This window comes from Triturus cristatus, chromosome 8, assembly GCF_964204655.1.
Source record: "Triturus cristatus chromosome 8, aTriCri1.1, whole genome shotgun sequence".
NCBI lineage: Eukaryota > Metazoa > Chordata > Amphibia > Caudata > Salamandridae > Triturus > Triturus cristatus.
In genome coordinates this window covers 68673478-68697069 of record NC_140591.1, presented here as the reverse complement: position 1 = coordinate 68697069, position 23592 = coordinate 68673478, and the positions used below count along the sequence as shown (strand labels likewise).

Genomic DNA, 23592 nt, shown 5'->3' with positions numbered 1-23592 from the left:
GACATAGATTGACTCGTTTTGGAGAAAATTGACAACAAACCAGATTATAATCCAGATGAAGTAAGAAAAGACAGAGCAGTGTATTGGATTTTCACATGCAATACTTTTCCACATGGTTTGAATCAAGGAATTCCATGGGAACTATACGTTATAATGCAGGCTAACTTATACAAGACCAATTTTCTATAGTTTGATGTTGTGGTGGAGTGCGCCATACATGTATTACCATTGGCGCTTGGGGTCTCCACGCCACGTCACATTATTTAATTTTGTTTTTCTATTTGCCTTTTATAACCAGTATTATATTGCGTTGCTGGCGGTTACAATTACATGGGTTCCGGAGATTTTTCCTTGGTTTCATTATTTCATTTAGAGGCTTTATTTCATCAAGTCTCGCGGTTTTGTACCTTTTTTATTGCGATTTTCTTTATAGATACATTCTTATAATATCTTAAATTATATTTCTTTGCTATGTGTAATTTAGGCTTCATCTTCAATACTTTTGATACATTCTATCATGGCCTCCGCCTTAGGTACAACCGAGTGCAGTTATATTCTCACATGTGATTTGGTCACATGATGCGCACGGTTGTCCTTCACCGCTTTTAATTGATTCGGCTCCGGCGTGGTTTCTTCTGTTCAGATGGCATTCGGCTAATAAACACGCCATACCTGGCTCTTGATTGAGTTTCATTTAAGGTAAGTTGCCCTGGAATAAGGTTTTCTGAATAGACCTGCAGTCTTTGGGATGTTTGCAGTAAGTTTTTCCTACGTCTGTTTTCTTTGTATTACAGATCCTTCTGTTTTAGGTTAAGCCTGGGCAGCGCATGCACTGCTGCGAATCATGCAGTATTGGAGTATGGCTTTGAAGCATCGCCCACTCTCCACCCTTATTTTTAATTGGCTTGTGTTATTGTCCTTCGTAAATGCTGGCTTCTGATTATTTCGCCCACTTCAGGGACATTGCGCTCTATTTCATTTAAAAAAAAAAAAAAACTTTAATACTGAGCGCGGTGCCCGCTTCCCAGACACCATGCTCTGCAATACAATAGGTCTCGCTTTTGCCAAAGTTTGACCTATTGGCATTGTAAATGACAATGCCTTTTATTATTCTAAAAGGCAATGCCATTTACAATGCCAATAGCTCAAAAATCTCGCAATTGTGATGGCTGTTGCATTGTAAATGCTTGTTATATCGGTTTATGTCTAAAACTATTGGTAATAGTATTCTGTATTATATATCCATTAGGTAAGTGTATGGTCTTTTTTGTAAATAAGGAGAATTTTTCTTCACCCTAGGTAAGCCTTGTCATCTCTATTTTAGGTACTCGTATATACTGTGTCCCTTAGTATTTGCGCGAGTCTGTCCGCGTCTTTGGTTGTCTCGCAGGTCTGTGTAAGGTTTATCTTACCGTACCTTGGTCAATACAGTCAGCAACAGATCCACGACTCTCCGCATACCTAGGGAACATATTGGCACAATTTAATTAATAGAACAATTTAATTATTATCTGTGTATGACCTCCTTCTTTATCTATTTCAGGCATATTTTAACTATCATATACAGACCATTCATCCATAAATCCTTTTTTGGAGCCTATATATATATATACCCTGGTACAATCTAAAACTTTTCTTATGTCACTTTGAAGGTCTCAATGTATTGAGTGCACAATCTACAAAAAACGAAATATATATTTAATATGTCACTTGGAGGGTCACGGTGTATTACATGTACTGCCGAATATATGGCTTACGGGTTGGTTGCACAGCGAATTGGCATAATGTATATATACTTCTTTTTCTCATTTTTCTGTTACATTTGGGTCTCATTTATTCTATTTAATCTAAACCTCTTATTTTTTTTAATCTTTTTCTTATGTATTTATTTTTGTGTGTTTTCACTACCAGCTAGTCCATAAACACAAAGCATAAAATATTTATTTTACCATTGAAATTTTGGTTGGGACTACATATACATATTTTACAGGTACTACACAAGTGTAATTTGTGGCTTTTCCTGAAGAAGGCACTTTTCTGCGGAAACGCGCATAGAATCCTAAATCTGGTATTTGTAAAGCGCAAACTACTCACCCCTAAGGGTCTCAAGGCGAGGAAGGAATTTGTGTTCAAAGCCACTAATTACTATTTGATTATATTATCACTTGTGTTATCGACCAGCATTTTTTGACTTCAATGAAGTGTTTATTGTATGCTAGGAAACAGGAGATATTATCAATTCGTCATAACTTCATTGCCATTGTCTTGTCTGTTATTGTGTAGAATGATTTTAGAGTGAATGTAGATATGATTGAAGTGTGGATGTGAATAATATAATTCAATATTTATATTGTATTGTTTAAATAAAATAGCATTTGTATTTGTTTATAATATGATATTGTTGTCCCTATATGTTTATGTAAAGTTACATTATGTCAGTTTTGAATATATTTGAGTTGCCCTGGGTGTTTACGTTCCTAAGACGCTCCTTCAAACCCCTTCCCCTTGGTCTCACATGTACATGGTATGTGTAACCCCTGTCTCTTGGCCCATCAGATTTGGCTAATGCACTGGGTACCAATTATTGACCATCCAATCGGCCTCGAGGGTCCGCAGCTCTTCCTTGATAGCTCTTCTTGAAGCCCTCTTTCTTCTCGGTTGTGGATGGAGACCCAGCTGAATGTAACCCCGGCTCTGCTCTTCTATGAGTGGAGGAGCCAGATGGACCCTCAAGCCTTGAGGAAGCGTCATTCTCTAGAGGAGGAACACCACATCAGCTGTGATGTATGCTGCCCTGCCATCCTGCGCCTGACCCCTGGCTCTGCATCTCTGGGCATATCTTGGAATAGACTCCCTCTGGTTAACATGAGGTGACTGCCTAATCTGATCACACACCCCTCCTCCCACACACCCCTCCTCTCTCACACACACACCCCTCCTCTCTCTCACACACACCCCTCCTCTCACACACACCTCCCCCCACACACCCCTCCTCTCACACACACCTCCCCCCACACACACCTCCTCTCACACATACCTCCCCACACACACCCCTCCTCTCACACACACACCTCCCCACACACACTCGCACCTCCCCCCCCACACACAAATGTATTTATAATGATGGATATTTTCATCCAAGCCTTCTCTGCTAGAAGCATAGTGTTGTTGTTTGGTTCTGTGCTGCTTAATGCTACAAGACATGTCATGAGGTGATGCATTTTTTTCCAGCTGTGTTATGGTCTGTGTTTGTTGATGTTTGTGGTAGTTCATAACCCTGCACAGTACTCCTGATTTACTGACTGTTTTTCTTTTTTCTGTAGGATGTGGCTGTTCTGGGCTTGTATTGGCACCGCCATGTGCTGCAAGTATAAAGAACATAGTAAGAGACCTCTGTCTGCTGCGAATTCTTCTCTTATTTGAAAGTTAGCTATGACTTAGTCAAATACCACCAAAACTTCCCACATGACAGTGCATGGGAAGTGAAAATGTATAGGGGCAGCAGAAGAGGAGAGATTGTGGAGGCATAGGTTGTTCATGTTACTGTAAAATGTCATTCAACATGGACTTCAGAATAGATATACAATTCTTTCAATATTAGACAGTCATATGCTTTGACCTTTGATTTTCAGCATAGTCCTATACCCAGATGGATGCCCTTTTTGCAAGATCTTTTGATACATTTTTTTAAAAGATATTATTCACATGTCTAATTGTTGCTATATTTCTATATTTCACATTCTAACATAGTGCATGTTTTTTTTATTAAATAAGATGTTATTTGATTAATTCTTCCATCAACAATGTTTTCTGATTTTTCTACTTTGGTAGAATACGTTTCTTACAATACTCTTACAATACATCACACATGTTTTACCTTCCTAAATCTGAAGAGAAAGGTATTTCATATGTTTCTCAATTTTCGACTGATATTACTATTACTAATTTTGCTTTTCTTCAGGATAAATATGGTATACCTGCCTCTTTTGTAAATTAATATAATCATATTTGTGATTTCATTTACAGATATAGCTCTAAATCTCCTATAATTGTTGGTTCTATTTTACCTCTACCAAATGAAGCTATTAATAATATTTGGGATGGACCTTTCCCTAAAACTGATCTGAATTGCACATTAACAAGTCAGTAAGAATACATCCTGTTTGAAAATGAACCCTCTGACTCATACGGGAAAGTAACGAGAGGGAGACCAAGAATGTAGTAATTCTGCACATATGTTTACATTTTTGTAAGGCTATAACGGAGGATTTTACTGGCAAAAAGATAACATATAAATGTGTACCATCAGTGTTAGATTGCAATAAAACTCATGGAAGAGAGATGTCAAACCAGAGGACCAGGTATACATTAACGATAGCAAGGTAAAGCTGGGACCTGGTGGCCTTCCACGATTGTCGATGACTTGTTCAGCAAGCAAATCCTAATGAAATCTATTGTGTCCACAGATCTAGGATAGGAAGCCAATCACTTGATGACTATTAGCGTAAACTACTGTAGTTGGTCTCATCAGACATATACAGTGATTCATCAAAGCTAGTGAAAGACTGAAACTTTATCAAAGGTGTGAGAAGTTGGCCTGGTATATGATGTTCACTAATTAAAGTGACCACCTTGTACCATGCCAAGCAACCCTTATGGTGTGGTTGTAAGTCAACCTTTTCGGACCAGCTGCCCTAGTGGTAGCGTAGGCTAAGCAGTCTTTTAGGCTAAACTCGTTTAGGCATGTTAAGCAAGCTGTTTCACCATATGCAACCCCCCTTTATACCAATGAAAGGACACCACACAGATATATATTCAAAATATATATCTATTTATTACTCAAAGTATCCCCTAGACTCTTTATGAGCACAGGAGCACAAATCGTTAAACAAGAAAGTATCACTGTTAGAAAACTGGGCAACCGGGTTAGCAGTCACCCGGCCTTTCCAGCATAAGGGGTAGCTTGGCTCGAGCAGTCGGGGGTCAGGCACCGTGTTAAGCGTACGTCACACCCTCACAATAACCATGCGTTCATCCGTTCCAAAAACGACACTACACCGTAAAAATTATGAAAGAATCTCTTTGTGTTTATCTTAATTTTCTCTTAGTTGCAGGGTTATGTCACAAATACAATACAAAAGGATTTTCTTCAGAAATAGCAGGTCAATTAAATAATAACACTTTACAGGTGCAATAAATAGGTTTAGGTCATAAATACATAAGGAATAAATAGAGGTGCGATAAATACATAGGGCAAATAAATACTGTCAGACAATAAATACCAGGCAGGATTAAATACAGTCAGACAATAAATAACACTCCTTCAATAAATAATATAAGCAGTCAAACAATTGCAAATCAGATCACATTTATGAGGTAGATTGATTTTACCATGCCCAAGTACAGCTTGTGGTCACTGGGGTGGCCTGGGGATGTCCCACCTAGAGTGGTCAAGGCTGGGGCCTAAGCTGAGGTAAAATGAGGGTACCCTAAGGTTCTGGCTCACCAACTACACAGTTCCTCACACAGGTCCCTGCACCAGTCTCAGTTCACCCCCCCTAGCACCTAGAATGGTCTTAACACCCCACTAGCCCCTAGAATGGTCTTTTAGGGCTCCACAGGGCCTCAGATGCCCTTTCTACCACTTACTGCCCTTTTCTCGGTGTTCGGCTCCACTCGGCGCCGGGTCGACGTCGATGGGCGGCTCCGGTTCGATGACGAGTCGATCGGTTCCACTTGACGCCGTGTCGATGCCGTCGGCCGGTTCCGGTTCGATGTCGCTGGGCGGCCTTGGTTCGATGTCGGGTCGATCCGCTTTACCTGACGCCGGGTCGATGCCGTGAGGCGGCTCCGGATCGATGACGCTGGGCGGCCTCGGCTCGATGTCGGGTTCCGGCGTCACAGGGTCACGGTCTCCCCGCTTCCGGGCGACTCCGGAGTGCGACCTCCACTCCCGACCTCCGTCGGCTCCACTTCGGGTTCCGGCGACTCCGGAGTGCGATCTCCACTCCCGACCTCCTGCGCGCTTTGCCTCGACCTCAGGCGACTCCGGAGTGCGATCTCCACTCCCGACCTCCTGCGCGCTTCACTTCAGCTTCCGGCGACTCCGGAGGGCGGACTTCACTCCCCCGTCGACGCCTCACCTCAGGTGACTTCTACTTGACCTCCGGTGTCTCTCCACGACCTCCGTCGGCGCCCTCACTCGACCTCCAGCGGCTCCGGGTACGACGTCTGCCTTCTGTCAGCGCCGCTTCTCCACCTCGGGCTCCAGGTCTCCAGGCTACTCGACGTCGGGTCTCCAGGAGGATTCCACCAAACAGATCAGGAACTTGCTGTTCTTCCACTTTAAGGCCTGTTCCGGCTGTTCAGGTCCTTAAGATGATTTTCTGGTCTTTATCCCACACAGGGCACTAGGCTGGGCTTGGTCAGTAGGGACTAGCATCAAGGGTGGGTTTCTGAACCCCACTCCAAGCACTAGTTTCCACCCCTGCTGCCTCACTCCTTCCTCCTTCTGAATCTCTGTCCTCTCTCTTCACTGGTCAGGTGCCAACTGCCAATTCCAACTGTCAACTCTGAGCTGGCTTCCCAACATTCCAAACCTGCCTCACACTGTCACAGGGTTCTAGAATGTTCTGGAAGGTACTAGTAGGTTCCAGTGATGTCACAGGTGACAATGGGTGGCCACCATTTTGTATCTCAGGCCCTCAGATAGAAGTTCCAGGGGTAGGGAAAATGGCTCCCTGACACTGCATCAACACTAAAAAGTCTGGTGGTTCCCAAAAAGGAAAAATCTTAACAGGGTTTGAGGCAAAAGTGGGACAAAATAAATAATGATGAGGAGGGACCACCCAAAGGGCTGACAGGTCTAACACGCGTCCCCCCCAGCTGAAAGTGGGGAGAGCTACCCAACCCCTTGGGAGTTCTCATCACTAAGGCGGAAATACCTTGAGAGACCGTCTGCATTGGCGTGGTCCACTCCAGGCCGATGTTCCATCTGAAAGTCCATTCCCTGTAGGGAAATAGACCACCTTAGCAACTTGGGATTCTCCCCCTTCATCTGCATCAGCCAACGAAGGGGTCTGTGGTCGGTCTGAACCAGGAAGTGCGAGCCAAACAGGTATGGCCACAACTTCTTCAGAGCCCATACCACTGCAAAGGCTTCACGCTCTATTGCACTCCACTTCTGTTCCCTGTGAAGTAGTCTCCGGGATAGGAAGACCACGGGTTGATCCAGACCCTCTTCATTGAGTTGCGATAACACTGCCCCAATACCATGTTCCGATGCATCCGTCTGGACAATGAACTCCTTGGAAAAATCTGGGGCCCTTAAGACCGGGGCCTCACACATGGCTTGCTTCAGTTTCACAAAGGCCTGCTGGCAAGCCTCCGTCCAGACTACCCGTCGAGGTTGTTTCTTGGACGTGAGCTCCGTGAGGGGGGCCACAATGGTACCGTATCCCTTCACGAAGCGGCGGTAATATCCCGTGAGGCCCAGAAAAGCTCGGACCTCAGTCTGAGTCTTGGGGGGTTCCCAGGCCATGATAGCCTCGATTTTCGCCTGGAGGGGTTGCACCGCTCCCCTACCCACCAAGTGTCCAAGGTACACTACCGACCCCTGCCCGATCTGGCATTTGCTGGCCTTGATCGTTAATCCAGCTTGTCTCAGGGCCTGGAGAACAGCTTGCAGGTGACGCAAGTGATCCTCCCAGCTGTTACTGAAGACGGCTATGTCATCCAGATAAGCAGCAGAGAAACTCTCCATTCCAGTGAGGATCTGGTTCACCAGACGCTGAAACGTGGCAGGTGCGTTCTTGAGCCCAAAGGGCATCACACAGAACTGGTAGTGGCCATTGGGCGTGGAGAAGGCTGACCTTTCCCTTGCTCCATCAGTCAGAGAGATCTGCCAGTACCCCGAAGTAAGGTCAAAGGTACTTAGATATTGGGCAGCTCCCAGCCGGTCAATCAGTTCATCCGCCCTCGGGATCGGATGAGCATCAGTCTTGGTCACTGAGTTCAGTCCCCGGTAGTCCACACAGAACCTCAGTTCCGGTTGGGCACCCGGTGGTGCAGCTTTTGGTACTAACACCACCGGACTGGACCAGGGGCTGTTGGAAGGTTCGATCACTCCTAGCTCCAGCATCTTAGTGACTTCACTGTGAATGCTGGCCTTCACCTTGTCTGACATCCGGTAGATCTTGGACTTCACAGGTGGGCTGTCTCCTGTGTCCACATCATGGACGCACAGGTGAGTCCTACCCGGAACAAGGGAGAACAACGAAGAGTACTGTCCCAGGACCTGGCGGCAGTCCTCCTGCTGTCCAGGAGTTAGAGATGGGGAGAGAATCACTCCCTCCACCGACCCATCCTTCTCTTGAGACGCAAATAAGTCGGGGAGAGGCTCGCTTTCCACGTCCTCCCCTCCGTCAGTCACCATCATCAATATGACTTCGGGTCTCTCGTGGTGGGGTTTGAGGCGGTTGGCATGCAGCACCCGTAGGGGCTGACGAGGGGTCTTAAGGTCCACCAAGTAGGTAGCCTTACCCTTCTTCTCCAATACCTCAAAGGGTCCTGACCAGCGATCCTGGAGGGCGCTAAGCTCTCCAGGTTCGATCACCCACACCTTCTGGCCAGGCTCCAGTTCCACCGGGTGAGCGTTGTGGTCATACCACGCCTTCATTACTGCTTGGCTGGCTTCCAAGTTGTCAGAAGCTTGCTTCCACAACTTAGCCATTTGGCTCCGGAAGGCCAGCATGTAGCTCACCACATCCTGGGGAAGCTTTCTGGGAGTTCTTTCCCATCCGTCTCTCACCAGGCTGAGAGGTCCACGCACAGGGTGCCCATACAAAAGCTCGAAGGGGCTGAAGCCCACTCCCTTCTGTGGCACTTCCCTGTAAGAAAAGAGTAGACAGGGTAGGAGGACGTCCCATTTCCTCCGCAGGCTTTCAGGCAGACTTCTGATCATGCCTTTCAAGGTTTTGTTGAACCTCTCCACCAGACCATTGGTCTGGGGTTGGTAAGGAGTGGTGAACTGGTATGTCACTCCACACCCCTTCCACATCGCCCGCATGTACGCTGACATGAAGTTGGTCCCCCTGTCGGACACAACTTCCTTGGGAAAACCCACTCGGGTAAAGATTCCCATCAGGGCCCTAGCCACAACAGGTGCAGTAATGGTCCTCAGAGGTATGGCCTCTGGGTACCGTGTGGCATGATCCACCAGAACCAGGATAAACCTGTGACCAGCTGTAGTAGGCGGATCTAACGGACCCACGACAGGAAGTGGTTACAGGGGAGCTTTCAGCTTCACCCCTGTTTTCCCACTGGCTTGGCAAGACACACATGTCCGGCAGTAGGTGTCGGACGACACTTTCATTTGAGGCCAATAAAAGTGTGGGACAAGACGGGCAAAGGTCTTGTCTTGCCCCAGGTGTCCTGCCAAGGGGATCTCGTGAGCCAACTCCAGTAGGAAGGCTCGATAACGTTGAGGGACTACTAAGGCTCGTGACGATCCATGTAGGGGTGCCTTGGGTTCACTGTAGAGGAGGCCATCCTCCCAGTAAACGTTGTAGTTCCCCTCAACGTTCCCTGCTGCCTGGGCTTCGGCCTGTCGCCTCAGTCCCTCAAGGGTAGGTCACTCCCTCTGGCCCTTGCAGAATTCCTCCCTGGTCGGCCCTCCCTCCACGTGCCACTCGGCCGGGATGGGTAGGTCCTCCAGTTTGGTAACATCCCCCACCGCGGACTCCTGGTCCACCACCTCCGGTGGCCTATCCGTCACACGGGGCGCGGATGCCGAGGCAGGCTCCCCCTGTCCTCGGTTCTTCCCTTGGTCGGCAGCTGGCTGGGCCTTTGTTCCAGGCTCCAGCCGAAACGAACTCCCTCTCCGGGTAGTCGCGGACCTTGTGCTGACACAGGCCCAGTCAGGTGTACCCAGCATCTCAGCATGAGTCCGGTATTCCACCTCCTTCCAAGCATTGTGCTCCATGTCATTCCCCAGCAGACAATCGACTAGCACGGCAGGGCTTACGGCAACTCGAAGTGAACCTGCAACCCCCTCCCATTCAAAGGGAACCTCGGCCACCGGATAGTGGCCTGTTCTGCCGTCAGCCATCGCGGCTGGGTGGAGTACATCGGGAATTACCTGCTCTGGAGACACCAGTTGGCTACGTACCATAGTCATACTGGCTCCTGTGTCTCTCATAGCCTCCCCTCTTTGGCCGTTGATGGTGACCCACTGCCCATACTTTACGGTATTTGCGGGCACCTGGATCTTAGGAACCATCTCCCGTTCTCCCAGGGACACTAAAGTGACACCCGCCCACTCCCTTCCCTTAGTTAAGGGCATCTCCTCCCCGAGCACTGCACTAACTACTCCGGGGGCCTTTCCTCCAATGGGAGGGGGTGGTCTTTTCGGGCACTTCGCATCTCCCTTATAGTGTCCAATACCACCGCACTCGAAGCAATGGACAACCCTTGGCTGCTGACTCTGGCCAGGATTAGGGTTTCTGGGTGGGTTAGCCCTAGGGGTGAATCCTGTTCTCTTCCCTGGGAAACTATTTTGGGGGCCTTTAGAGAACTCCTTTTTCTTTTCCCCTCCCTCTTTCTTTTGGGGGGCGCCCGGTCCGGCCTTTTGAGTATCCCCTCCAGTCCCCCTTGTGGACACCCGGGTACTAGCCCAAATGTCCGCCTCCTCAGCAAGCTTCCGGGGATTGGTCAGCTTGCTATCCACCAGGTGTTGACGCAGTTCGGGGAAACATTTTTCGAGCAGGTGTTCCTTCAACATTAAATCAAACAACCCCTCATAGTTTCTCACCTCACTGCCTTGTATCCAACCCTCTAATGCCTTCTTCGCATAGTCCAGGAAATCCACCCAATTCTGTGTGCCCAGTTTGTGGCTACCCCGGAACTTCTGTCTGTATTTCTCGGGTGTTAGTCCAAACTTTCTTACGAGCGCCACTTTCATGGTGGGGTAGTGGGTCTGCTCATCTTGCTCTAGGGCCAATAAGGCATCCCTACCAGCTGGAGGCATGTATTTGTACAATCCCCCTCCCCAATATTTCTCTGGAACCCCATGGGCCCTTAAAGCGACCTCATAGGCCGCTAGCCACTTGGCAATATCATCCCCTGCACTATAGCTAGCTACTATGTCTTTCGGCAGATAGGGTTTGGGTTCCCTGGTGATCTCTCGGTCTTTGCTGCCACCATTAGGAACAGTGTGTGCCCCGACTTGTAGGATCTGGAGATCCATCTCCTTGAGCCTCAACTCGTGAGCCATCCTCCGTTCCTCCTTTTCTTTCTCCAGCTCCGCCAACTTCCATGTGAGCTGTCTTTTCTCCCTCCGGTCAATTAACTCTGCTTCAGATAAGCCCCCGCTAGAGACAGTGCTGCCCTTCCTGGAAAGAGTTTTGGGCCCTGCTAACAGGTTCTCCACCTCAGGTTGGTACAACCCAGCCCCCTCACTGTCTGGCTCTCCATCCCTGTCCTCCTGCTCAGCCTTACTTTCTCGTCGTGCCTCCCCCCAAGCCCTCAAGCTGGTCTGGAGTTCACCCTTCTTTGCACCTTGGGGACAAAACACCCCCTCTCTCTGACAGAACTCTCTGAGTTGGGCCACAGTGTAAGTTTCCACATCTTCCAACACAAACTCCATTTTGCCCACTCAGATTTGAAGACAGGTGTTTACAGAAGCTATGCAGGGGGGTACCTTTTATAATACCTCCTCCCACCACCAGAGTAAATTTGGAAAAAACAAAACTCAGAATTAGGAAGTCCGCTTTGAGAAAACTCCCGGTGTAGGCCTATGGACTACCCACAGTTATTGTCGAGTGGACGCAAGCACAGCTCTATCCCACCACTGAACACCAATTATATAAGAAAACCGGGCAACCGGGTTAGCAGTCACCCGGCCTTTCCAGCATAAGGGGTAGCTTGGCTCGAGCGGTCGGGGGTCAGGCACCGTGTTAAGCGTACGTCACACCCTCACAATAACCATGCGTTCATCCGTTCCGAAAACGACACTACACCGTAAAAATTATGAAAGAATCTCTTTGTGTTTATCTTAATTTTCTCTTAGTTGCAGGGTTATGTCACAAATACAATACAAAAGGATTTTCTTCAGAAATAGCAGGTCAATTAAATAATAACACTTTACAGGTGCAATAAATAGGTTTAGGTCATAAATACACAAGGAATAAATAGAGGTGCGATAAATACATAGGGCAAATAAATACTGTCAGACAATAAATACCAGGCAGGATTAAATACAGTCAGACAATAAATAACACTCCTTCAATAAATAATATAAGCAGTCAAACAATTGCAAATCAGATCACATTTATGAGGTAGATTGATTTTACCATGCCCAAGTACAGCTTGTGGTCACTGGGGTGGCCTGGGGATGTCCCACCTAGAGTGGTCAAGGCTGGGGCCTAAGCTGAGGTAAAATGAGGGTACCCTAAGGTTCTGGCTCACCAACTACACAGTTCCTCACACAGGTCCCTGCACCAGTCTCAGTTCACCCCCCCCTAGCACCTAGAATGGTCTTAACACCCCACTAGCCCCTAGAATGGTCTTTTAGGGCTCCACAGGGCCTCAGATGCCCTTTCTACCACTTACTGCCCTTTTCTCGGTGTTCGGCTCCACTCGGCGCCGGGTCGACGTCGATGGGCGGCTCCGGTTCGATGACGAGTCGATCGGTTCCACTTGACGCCGTGTCGATGCCGTCGGCCGGTTCCGGTTCGATGTCGCTGGGCGGCCTCGGTTCGATGTCGGGTCGATCCGCTTTACCTGACGCCGGATCGATGATGCTGGGCGGCCTCGGCTCGATGTCGGGTTCCGGCGTCACAGGGTCACGGTCTCCCCGCTTCCGGGCGACTCCGGAGTGCGACCTCCACTCCCGACCTCCGTCGGCTCCACTTCGGGTTCCGGCGACTCCGGAGTGCGATCTCCACTCCCGACCTCCTGCGCGCTTCGCCTCGACCTCAGGCGACTCCGGAGTGCGATCTCCACTCCCGACCTCCTGCGCGCTTCACTTCAGCTTCCGGCGACTCCGGAGGGCGGACTTCACTCCCCCGTCGACGCCTCACCTCAGGTGACTTCTACTTGACCTCCGGTGTCTCTCCACGACCTCCGTCGGCGCCCTCACTCGACCTCCAGCGGCTCCGGGTACGACGTCTGCCTTCTGTCAGCGCCGCTTCTCCACCTCGGGCTCCAGGTCTCCAGGCTACTCGACGTCGGGTCTCCAGGAGGATTCCACCAAACAGGTCAGGAACTTGCTGTTCTTCCACTTTAAGGCCTGTTCCGGCTGTTCAGGTCCTTAAGATGATTTTCTGGTCTTTATCCCACACAGGGCACTAGGCTGGGCTTGGTCAGTAGGGACTAGCATCAAGGGTGGGTTTCTGAACCCCACTCCAAGCACTGGTTTCCACCCCTGCTGCCTCACTCCTTCCTCCTTCTGAATCTCTGTCCTCTCTCTTCACTGGTCAGGTGCCAACTGCCAATTCCAACTGTCAACTCTGAGCTGGCTTCCCAACATTCCAAACCTGCCTCACACTGTCACAGGGTTCTAGAATGTTCTGGAAGGTACTAGTAGGTTCCAGTGATGTCACAGGTGACACTGGGTGGCCACCATTTTGTATCTCAGGCCCTCAGACAGAAGTTCCAGGGGTAGGGAAAATGGCTCCCTGACACTGCATCAACACTAAAAAGTCTGGTGGTTCCCAAAAAGGAAAAATCTTAACAGGGTTTGAGGCAAAAGTGGGACAAAATAAATAATGATGAGGAGGGACCACCCAAAGGGCTGACAGGTCTAACAATCACAATATACGAAAGTTGCACTTTATATGGATAGGCCCTGGTGGCCGCTCAAACCATATACTAAAATAGTGGTATAAGTACCACGAACAGGAAAGGGAGAAGGCCTAGGGCCTCTAGAATCGCTGGGCCTACAAGGAGCTAACTTTAGTTAGTGACAAGGAAGTCCACGGGTCGCGTGTGCAGTAAAGAAAGTTACACGCGGGCGCCCATGGGTTTTCAATGGGTGCGTACTTGTTCAAAAGTTACTGCTAGAAGGATCTTCTGGTTGGACTAAGAATTCAAGACTTCAAACCTAGACATTAGAGATGTTACTCTACACTTGTGCACCGGAGTGCCAGCTTTACCTCACCCACAGGAAGCGGGTGCATAGGGCTCGAAGTGCGTCGGGTTTCGTCTATCTGTTCAATGGAGCCTGACGACAAAGATGCTGCAGGCAGTCGGTCCAGAAGAGATGCGGTGGATCCAAGGATGGATCGGAAGCGTAGAAGACCTGAAAGCAGAGGGGACAATGTTCACAGTCACTAGCCAGTGACCGGCGTGGCACCAGGTAGGTACCAGGCGATGTCGGGTGCAAACAGGTGGAGAGGTGAAGCTTGTCTCCGCAGCGACGTGGTCCCTGAAGGTCGACGACGTCCAGGGGTCGGTTCACGAGCTGTCCCACGCAGGCTCTCGCTGTCGGCAGTGTCAGCGACTCAGAAGAAGCAAACAAGCCTTGGCAAAAGCAGTAGTCGCAGGAAGTGAAGAAAGCTTTTAGCTCGGACCAGCAAGGTCAGAGGGGCTGCTCCTTTGGAGGGCAGCAGGGGCCAGTCTGGAGCAACCAGACCAGCATCGTAGTTCTTCAAGATGGTCGCCAAGATGGCCACTGGCTAACGGACCAGTGACCGGTTAGGCGGTTCGAGTCGCGAAGTGCAGAGGGGCCCCACGCAGATCGTGGAGATGCTGGAGGGCTCACCTTTGATGCAGATGCCGCTCGGATGTTGGGCTTCTCAGGACCCAAAGCACAACTCGGAGGGAGCCTCTGTTGTCGCGCTTTCAGCCAGTCGAGTGTCTTCCAAGGTGGCTGGCTCCACGTGTCTCGGTGCCTCCACGGGTCCCTTCTTTGCAGGGACTGTGGATCGGGCGGTGGGAGGTCTGGAGTTCCAGTTCTTGTCGGTCTCTGGGCTCGGGCTCCGGCAGGAGGCGGCGCAAAGCAGACGTTGATTCGCTGGGTGGTGCTTGCGTTAGCAAGATGGTCACTCCCTGACCATAAGGGAGATTTTCTTCAGTCTTCTGTGCAGCAAAACGTCGAAGTTCCCGTCTTCCTCTTAGTTGCAAGTTGATTTCAGGATGTCTAAAGTCTTTGGACACAGCTCCTACCTTTAAGCGGATTCTAGGGGCCGGACTACCTGATAGGTCCCTCCCTAAGGGTGGGACCAGGAAGGGGGGTGGTTACACCCTCAATCCTTTGTCCAGCTCGCCCCAGGTCTGGGGCTGGTGTGCCCCAGGACCGGATTGAACTGGCATAAGCGCCGAGGCTCCTTGTGAGCCTCAGGCATGTCTGTTTCCTTTCAAGCCCTACCTGACCAATACACAAAATCCTGTCTGGGGTGGTGCTCGCACCTCCCCTGGCAGGAAACCCTTTGTCCACGTCTCCCAAGCTGGAAGGACTCCCAGCAGCAGGAGGGCAGACTTGTGTCTGTGGTGGCAGCGTCCATTTTGTGGAGCTGAGGCTATGTCTGATGTTGCCCGGGTTTCAGGCTCTGTACATGTCGTGTCCCTCTAGGAGGGTGGAATGCTAACCCCGTCGCCAGAATTGGCGAGGGGTTAGTATTCCAATTCGTATGACACCTTGCTCAACATGTTTAGATAAAGCCAAACCAAAGATAGCATTTAACCGCGAGGTTCATAATGCACTTAAGAGTATATGGTATGGCGATATCTGGAAACGGTAGAAGGAAGTTGTTCCGACTACTGCAGACAGGCTCAGCTCATGCCAGAGCACCATCTCACATAAAACCAAGCACTCTGCCTTCAGGATTGTTCAGGCCTGCCATAGGAGTGACTTATAGGTTAACATGTGTCCCATTTAAGGTTAGGTATAGGCATACTACACCTAAGTAAGAGGTGGATACACCAACTTACCCCAGCTGAGCGATCAGCCAGTTGTGTCAAATTGCTAGGCCAGGCCAGGGGTGGCACAATACATGCTTCAGCCCCTGGTAGGCCTCAGATACACCAATGCCCTGGGTACCTAGGGTACACTAGTACAGGGGCTCACAGGGTGATCCCGTTCCAATGGGTCATGCACCTAAAGTGCATAGTGTCAATTTAGCAGAGAGGACAGCAGGCTGGGGGTCTGATTAGCAGACCCACAGCCTCAATACGTCGAAAACCAGTGAAGCAAAAAGCAAAAATTTGGGGTGACCATAGGATAGCAAACCCTACTCTCCAACACAACCCCCCCAAACGCAGGGACATTAAACTAGCCTTGACCAGTTGTGTCTTCATGTCCTAAGTGGAAGTACCTGGAGAGACCATCTGCATTCCCATGGTCTGTACCTGGCCGGTGCTCCACTGTAAAGTCCATCCCATGTAGGGAAATGGACCACCTAAGCAGTTTGGGGTTTTCACCCTTCATCTGATTTAGCCACAAGAGGGGCTTATGGTCGGTCTGAATCTTGAAGTGAGTGCCAAACAAGTATGGCCTCAGCTTCTTCAGGGCCCACACCACAGCAAAGGCCTCCCTCTCAATAGCTGACCAATTCTTCTCTCTGGGGGTCAACCTTCTGCTAATAAAAGCAATGGGTTGGTCTTGACCATCTACATTAAGTTGTGACAGCACAGCTCCCACACCCAACTCAGAAGCATCTGTTTGGACAATAAACTCTTTGGAGTAGTCAGGACTTTTCAGGATAGGTGCAGAGCACATGGCCTTCTTCAGGTCATCAAATGCCTTTTGACAGCTTACTGTCCACTGGACCTTTTTGGGCATCTTTTTGGATGTCAGATCATTAAGAGGAGTCACAATGGACCCATAGTTCTTAACAAACTTCCTGTAGTACCCAGTCAAGCCCAAGAAAGCTCGGACTTGAGTCTGGGTGGTGGGAGGAGACCAGTCCTTGATGGATTGTATCTTACTCTCCAGTGGTTGAACTGGGCCTCCACCTACAATGTGGCCCAAGTACACAACCTTACTCTGCCCTATCTGGCACTTAGTAGCCTTGATAGTGAGGCCTGCCTTTTGCAGAGCCTCCCGTACCTTCTTCAGGTGGATCAGGTGATCCTCCCAGGCGGAGCTAAAGACAGCAATGTCATCCAGATATGCTGCACAAAAGTCATCCAACCCAGTAAGGACTTGATTCACCAACCTTTGGAAGGTGGCAGGTGCATTTTTCAGACCAAAGGGCATCACCACAAATTGGTAGTGCCCTCCTGGGGTTGAAAATGCTGTTTTGGCCTTAGACTCCTCAGCTAGCCTGATTTGCCAATAGCCAGCTGTCAAATCAAATGTGCTCAAAAACTTAGCAGAAGCCAGTTTATCTATGACCTCATCTGCCCTTGGAATAGGATGTGCATCTGTCCTAGTGACAGCATTGAGTCCCCTGTAATCCACACAGAACCTCATCTCTCTCTTGCCATCCTTGGTGTTTTGACCAGAACCACTGGGCTAGCCCAGGGGCTCTCTGAGGACTCAATGACACCCAATTCTAGCATCTTTTGTACCTCAGTCTTTATACAGTCCCTGACATGGTCAGGTTGCCTGTAAAGTTTGTTCTTCACAGGAAGACTGTCACCGGTGTCCACCACATGGGTACACCAGTCAGTTTGACTAGGTATCAGTGAGAACATATGCTGAAATAATTGTAGAACTTGTCTACATTCAATTTGCTGATGCTCAGTGAGGTTGCCTCCAAGGGTCACTCCTTCAACTGAACCATCTTCAGGGTTCTGAGACAACAGGTCTGGGAGAGGGTCACTCTCTTCCTCCTGTCCCTCGTCTGTAGCCATGAGCAAGCCCATGTCTTCCCTGTCAACATATGCTTTTAACCTGTTAACATGGAGTATCCTGTGGGGACTCCTGGGAGTGCCTAGGTCCACCAAATAGGTAACCTCTCCCTTCTTTTCCAGGATTGTATGGGGTCCAGACCATTTGTCTTGGAGTGCTGCTGGGGCCACTGGCTCCAACACCCATACCTTCTTTCCTGGCTGAAACTCAACCAAGACAGCCTTTTGGTCATGCCAAGCTTTCTGTAGGGCCTGGCTTGCCTCAAGGTTTTTAGAAGCCTTCTTCATGTATTCAGCCATCCTGGAGCGGAGACCAAGTACATAATCCACTATGTCTAGCTTGGGCTTTTTGAGAGAGAACTCCCATCCTTCCTTCACTAAACACAGTGGGCCTCTTACAGGGTGCCAAAACAACAATTCAAAGGGGCTGAATCCAACTCCTTTTTGTGGGACCTCTCTGTAAGCAAACAGAAGGCAGGGCAGAAGGATATCCCATTTTCGCCTGAGTTTCTCAGGTAATCCTTTGATCATGCCCTTTAGAGTCTTGTTGAATCTCTCAACAAGCCCATTACATTGTGGATGGTAAGGGGTGGTGAACTTATAGTTGACACCACACTCCTTCCACATGGCTGTCAAATATCCTGACATGAAGTTTGCACCTCTGTCAGAGATCACCTCCTTAGGAAAGCCCACTCTGGAGAAGACTCTAAGTAGGGCCCTTGCCACAGCAGGAGCTGTGGTTTTCCTTTGGGGAATTGCCTCCGGGTACCTGCTGGCATGATCCACTACCACCAGTATGAATCTGTTCCCAGATGCAGTTTGGGGGTCCATTGGTCCAACAATGTCTATCCCCACTCTTTCAAAGGGCACTTCCACCACCGGTAGTGGTATCAGGGGGGCCTTTGTAGTGCTACCTGCTTTGCCACTGGCTTGGCAGGTCTCACAGGAGCGACAAAACTCCTTGGCATCTTCTGACATGTGAGGCCAGTGAAAGTGTGGAACAAGTCTGTCCCAAGTCAAGTGTCCTGCTAAGGGAATTTCGTGGGCCAAGGTGAGAAGGAAGCCCCTAAACTGCAGAGGTATAACCAACCTCCTTGTTGCACCAGGCTTGGGGTCTCTAGCCTCTGAGTAAAGGAGCCCATCATCCCAATATACCTTATGGGTACCTTGAGCATTCCCAGCAGCATCAGCAGCAGCCAGCTGTCTGAGGGGTTCAAGAGATGGACAGGATAACTGAGCCTGCCCCAAGTCAGCCCTAGAAGGTCCCCCTGTCCCCAGAAACTCAACCTGGTCAGGTCCAAGCTCTTCAGGGACAGTTCCTTCAAGGTTCCCGAGATCATCTTCCTGGGAAGACTGATTATCACTTGGAGGCAGGGGGGAAGGCACAGCCTTAACCCTCCTGTTCTTCTTCTTGGAAGGTGCTTGGTCCATTGTTCCAGGATCCAAGACCTGAGGTTCAGTAAGGCACTTTTTGGCCTGTGACCTGGTCACAGCAAGGACATGTGGTGATATACCTAACATCTCTGCATGTGTCCTGTACTCCACTTCTGACCATAGAGAACTCTCTAGGTCATTGCCCAACAAACATTCTACTGGGAGGTCTGCACTAACCACAACCCTTTTGAGGCCAGTTACCCCTCCCCACGAGAAGTTAACAATAGCCACACTATGGGAAGTAGTGGTATTGCTGGCATTGGTCACCAGGTAATTCTCACCTGGTATGTACTGTCCAGGATCTACAAAGCCTGGTGTCACCATAGTGACACTGGCACATGTGTCCCTGTAGGCTTGAGCCACTTTTGTATTGATCAATGGAGTCTGTCTGTATTTGCCCAGATTACTGGGGCTCACAGTCAGGGACACATCCATGTCCCCATCATAGATCAAGACTGCCTGTGTAAGGGTTCTGTCTAGGTCAGAATCTTCCTCAGTTCCCATAGTGATTCCCACTACACCCTTTGTCTGGGGACCAACACTGCTAACAGTAGTACTGGGAGCAGGTGCCTTAGGGACAACAGTGTTGGGGGCTCCACCCTTCTTACAATCACTAGTCCAGTGAGTTGTATTCTTGCAAGACTTGCACCAGGGTTTCTTTGGGCCTTCTTTCTTCTTTCCTTTAGATTGTTGGGACCCACCCTCATTAGTACTAGTTTGGGGCCCTGTTGAAGACTTCTGGTCTTTGGATTTCTGGTCATTACCCTTTTGGTCTGTTTTCTTCTGATCACCCGCTTGGCCCTGGTTCTGGTTCTTTTGCTTAACCCTGGTTCTGACCTATTTGTCTGCCTTCTTTCCCAATTCTTGGGGAGAGGTCAGATCCGAGTCAACCAAGTGTTGATGCAGTTGCTGGTTTTGACAGTTATTTAAAATCTGTTCTCTCATCATCAATTTGTACAATCCTGTATAATCTGAAACCTTACTTCCCAGCAACCAACCCTCCAAAGCCTTAGTGGCACATTCAACATATTCAGACCAGTCCTGAGTCTGCGCCTTCTGGGTATCTCTGAACATTAACCTGTACTGCTCAGTGGTTAAGCCTAACCCATCAACCAGGACACTCTTCAGGACTCTGTAGTTTCTGACATCCTCTTCTCTAACAGTGAGGAGTCTATCTCGGCCTCTACCTTCAAAGGAGAGCCATAAGATTGCTGCCCACTGGTCCTCAGGAACCTGCTGTACTTTGCAGGCTCTCTCAAGAGCAGTCATCCATTTGTGGATATCATCCCCACTTTTGTAGGGGGGCACAGCTTTGGACAGGTTCCTATTATCAAAGACCCTATCTTTGTCCCTCTGGACAATGCTGCCACCAGTGGGTATAGACCCACTCTCTCTAGGTTGCCTAGCCTTGTTCAGTTTCTCTTCCATCAGGGCTACTTCTAGCTCTTGTTTCCTGATCATCAGCTGAGCTTCCTGCATCCTGGCCTCATGTTCCCTCCTCTGAGGGCTGGTCATCCTTTTCCTGGACTGACCCTGAGAGCCTCTAGAGGCGTGAGAGGCATTACAGTCACCTGAGTGATTCCTCTGTCTCCCAAACCCCTGGTTAAGTCCACTGGGGAAACTCGATGGGGGGAACCCATTGTCATTCCCAAATAGTCTTAAGTTAGCTGGGCCAAGTATAACACTTGGCACTGGGCTAGTTCTCCCTTCAGAATCACTACTATTATCAGAATCATCCCCCTTGTCACTCTCGTCCCTACGCTGATCCTCATCATCTGTAGTCTGATTCTCACCTAAGGGGTGACTGTTAGGAAGGGGTGCTTCAGTAGCATCTTCAAAAGGAGGGCCTCCTGTTCCAGTCCCGGAGGGGCCTAACTGGGGGGCTTTCTTGAGAGCTCTCTGATCTTCATCAGTTTGCAAGAGTTCTCTGAGTTCAGCAGAGGTAGGGTTCTTGGGCTGTTTAAGGCCCCTGGAATTAGCCAACTGCCTGAGCTCTTTCTGGTTTAGGATAGCAAAGATGGATGGTGCACTCTGGGGGTCACTCTCGACAGAGATGGGTACCTTGGACACCTCTGCCCCAGCCATTGCTCTTAAGTGTGGGTGGAAGTGTTGCAACTACCTACACTTGGGTTTTCCTACTAAACCTATCTAGTAGTTGTAGTCAGGGTGTGCTACTCCCTTTGCTCTACAACAACTAAGTTCAGTAGAACTTAAGTATATCTAATCTTGTTTTATATGTACCTAAAGGTACCTGTATGATCTTTCAATTGGTAACAAAGAGATTACAGAGGTAAAACAACAGCAAGCTCAAATCCCAACCGCTGCTCACCAATGTGAGAAGTTGGCCTGGTATATGATGTTCACTAATTAAAGTGACCACCTTGTACCATGCCAAGCAACCCTTATGGTGTGGTTGTAAGTCAGCCTTTTCGGACCAGCTGCCCTAGTGGTAGAGTAAGCTAAGCAGTCTTTTAGGCTAAACTCGTTTAGGCATGTTAAGCAAGCTGTTTCACCTTATGCAACCCCCCTTTATACCAATGAAAGGTCACCAAACAGATATATATTCAAAATATATATGTATTTATTACTCAAAGTATCCCCTAGACTCTTTATGAGCACAGGAGCACAAATCGTTAAACAAGAAAGTATCACAATATACGAAAGTTGCACTTTATATGGATAGGCCCTGGTGGCCGCTCAAACCATATACTAAAATAGTGGTATAAGTACCACGAACAGGAAAGGGAGAAGGCCTAGGGCCTCTAGAATCGCTGGGCCTACAAGGAGCTAACTTTAGTTAGTGACCAGGAGGTCCACGGGTCGCGTGTGCAGTAAAGAAAGTTACACGCGGGCGCCCATGGGTTTTCAATGGGTGCGTAATTGTTCAAAAGTTACTGCTAGAAGGGTCTTCTGGTTGGACTAAGAATTCAAGACTTCAAACCTAGACATTAGAGATGTTACTCTACACTTGTGCACCGGAGTGCCAGCTTTACCTCACCCACAGGAAGCGGGTGCATAGGGCTCGAAGTGCGTCGGGTTTCGTCTATCTGTTCAATGGAGCCTGACGACAAAGATGCTGCAGGCGGTCGGTCCAGAAGAGATGCGGTGGATCCAAGGATGGATCGGAAGCGTAGAAGACCTGAAAGCAGAGGGGACAATGTTCACAGTCACTAGCCAGTGACCGGCGTGGCACCAGGTAGGTACCAGGCGATGTCGGGTGCAAACAGGTGGAGAGGTGAAGGTTGTCTCCGCAGCCACGTGGTCCCTGAAGGTCGACGAGCTGTCCCACGCAGGCTCTCGCTGTTGGCGGTGTCGGCGACTCAGAAGAAGCAAACAAGCCTTGGCAAAAGCAGGAGTCACAGGAAGTGAAGAAAGCTTTTAGCTCGGACCAGCAAGGTCAGAGGGGCTGCTCCTTTGGAGGGCAGCAGGGGCCAGTCTGGAGCAACCAGACCAGCATCGTAGTTCTTCAAGATGATCGCCAAGATGGCCACTGGCTAACGGACCAGTGACCGGTTAGGCGGTTCGAGTCGCGAAGTGCAGAGGGGCCCCACGCAGATCGTGGAGATGCTGGAGGGCTCACCTTTGATGCAGATGCCGCTCGGATGTTGGGCTTCTCAGGACCCAAAGCACAACTCGGAGGAAGCCTCTGTTGTCGCGCTTTCAGCCAGTCGAGTGTCTTCCAAGGTGGCTGGCTCCACGTGTCTCGGTGCCTCCACGGGTCCCTTCTTTGCAGGGACTGTGGATCGGGCGGTGAGAGGTCTGGAGGTTCAGTTCTTGTCGGTCTCTGGGCTCGGGCTCCGGCGGGAGGTGGCGGCAAAGCAGACGTCGATTCGCTGGGTGGTGCTTGCGTTAGCAAGATGGTCACTCCCTGACCATAGGGGAGATTTTTTTCAGTCTTCTGTGCAGCAGAACGTCGAAGTTCCCATCTTCTTCTTAGTTGCAAGTTGATTTCAGGATGTCTAAAGTCTTTGGACACAGCTCCTACCTTTAAGCGGATTCTAGGGGCCGGACTACCTGATAGGTCCCTCCCTAAGGGTGGGACCAGGAAGAGGGGTGGTTACACCCCCAATCCTTTGTCCAGCTCGCCCCAGGTCTGGGCCTGGTGTGCCCCAGGACCGGATTGAACTGGCATATGCGCCGAGGCTCCTTGTGAGCCTCAGGCATGTCTGTTTCCTTTCAAGCCCTACCTGAACAATACACAAAATCCTGTCTGGGGCGGTGCTCGCACCTCCCCTGGCAGGAAACCCTTTGTCCACGTCTCCCAAGCTGGAAGGACTCCCAGCAGCTGGAGGGCAGACTTGTGTCTGTGGTGGCAGCGTCCATTTTGTGGAGCTGAGGCTATGTCTGATGTTACCCGGGTTTCAG

General features: G+C 49.5%; 1 protein-coding gene across 7 annotated transcripts in view; it reads left to right on the top strand.

The window, feature by feature from the left end:
• The window catches only part of LOC146801344 (CD276 antigen homolog), a 213826-nt gene that overhangs the window by 72627 nt on the left and 117607 nt on the right, over nt 1-23592 (top strand). For 4 of the 7 annotated variants that reach the window (XM_085621002.1, XM_085621001.1, XM_085620999.1 and 1 more), the window contains one exon: nt 3324-3382. In XM_085621002.1, the coding sequence (XP_085477128.1) occupies nt 3324-3382 (59 nt within the window). Of the gene's footprint in view, nt 1-2556; nt 2871-3323; nt 3383-23592 lie in introns of all 7 variants that reach the window. The other 3 variants (XM_085620996.1, XM_085620998.1, XM_085620997.1) reach the window with 1 other exon arrangement.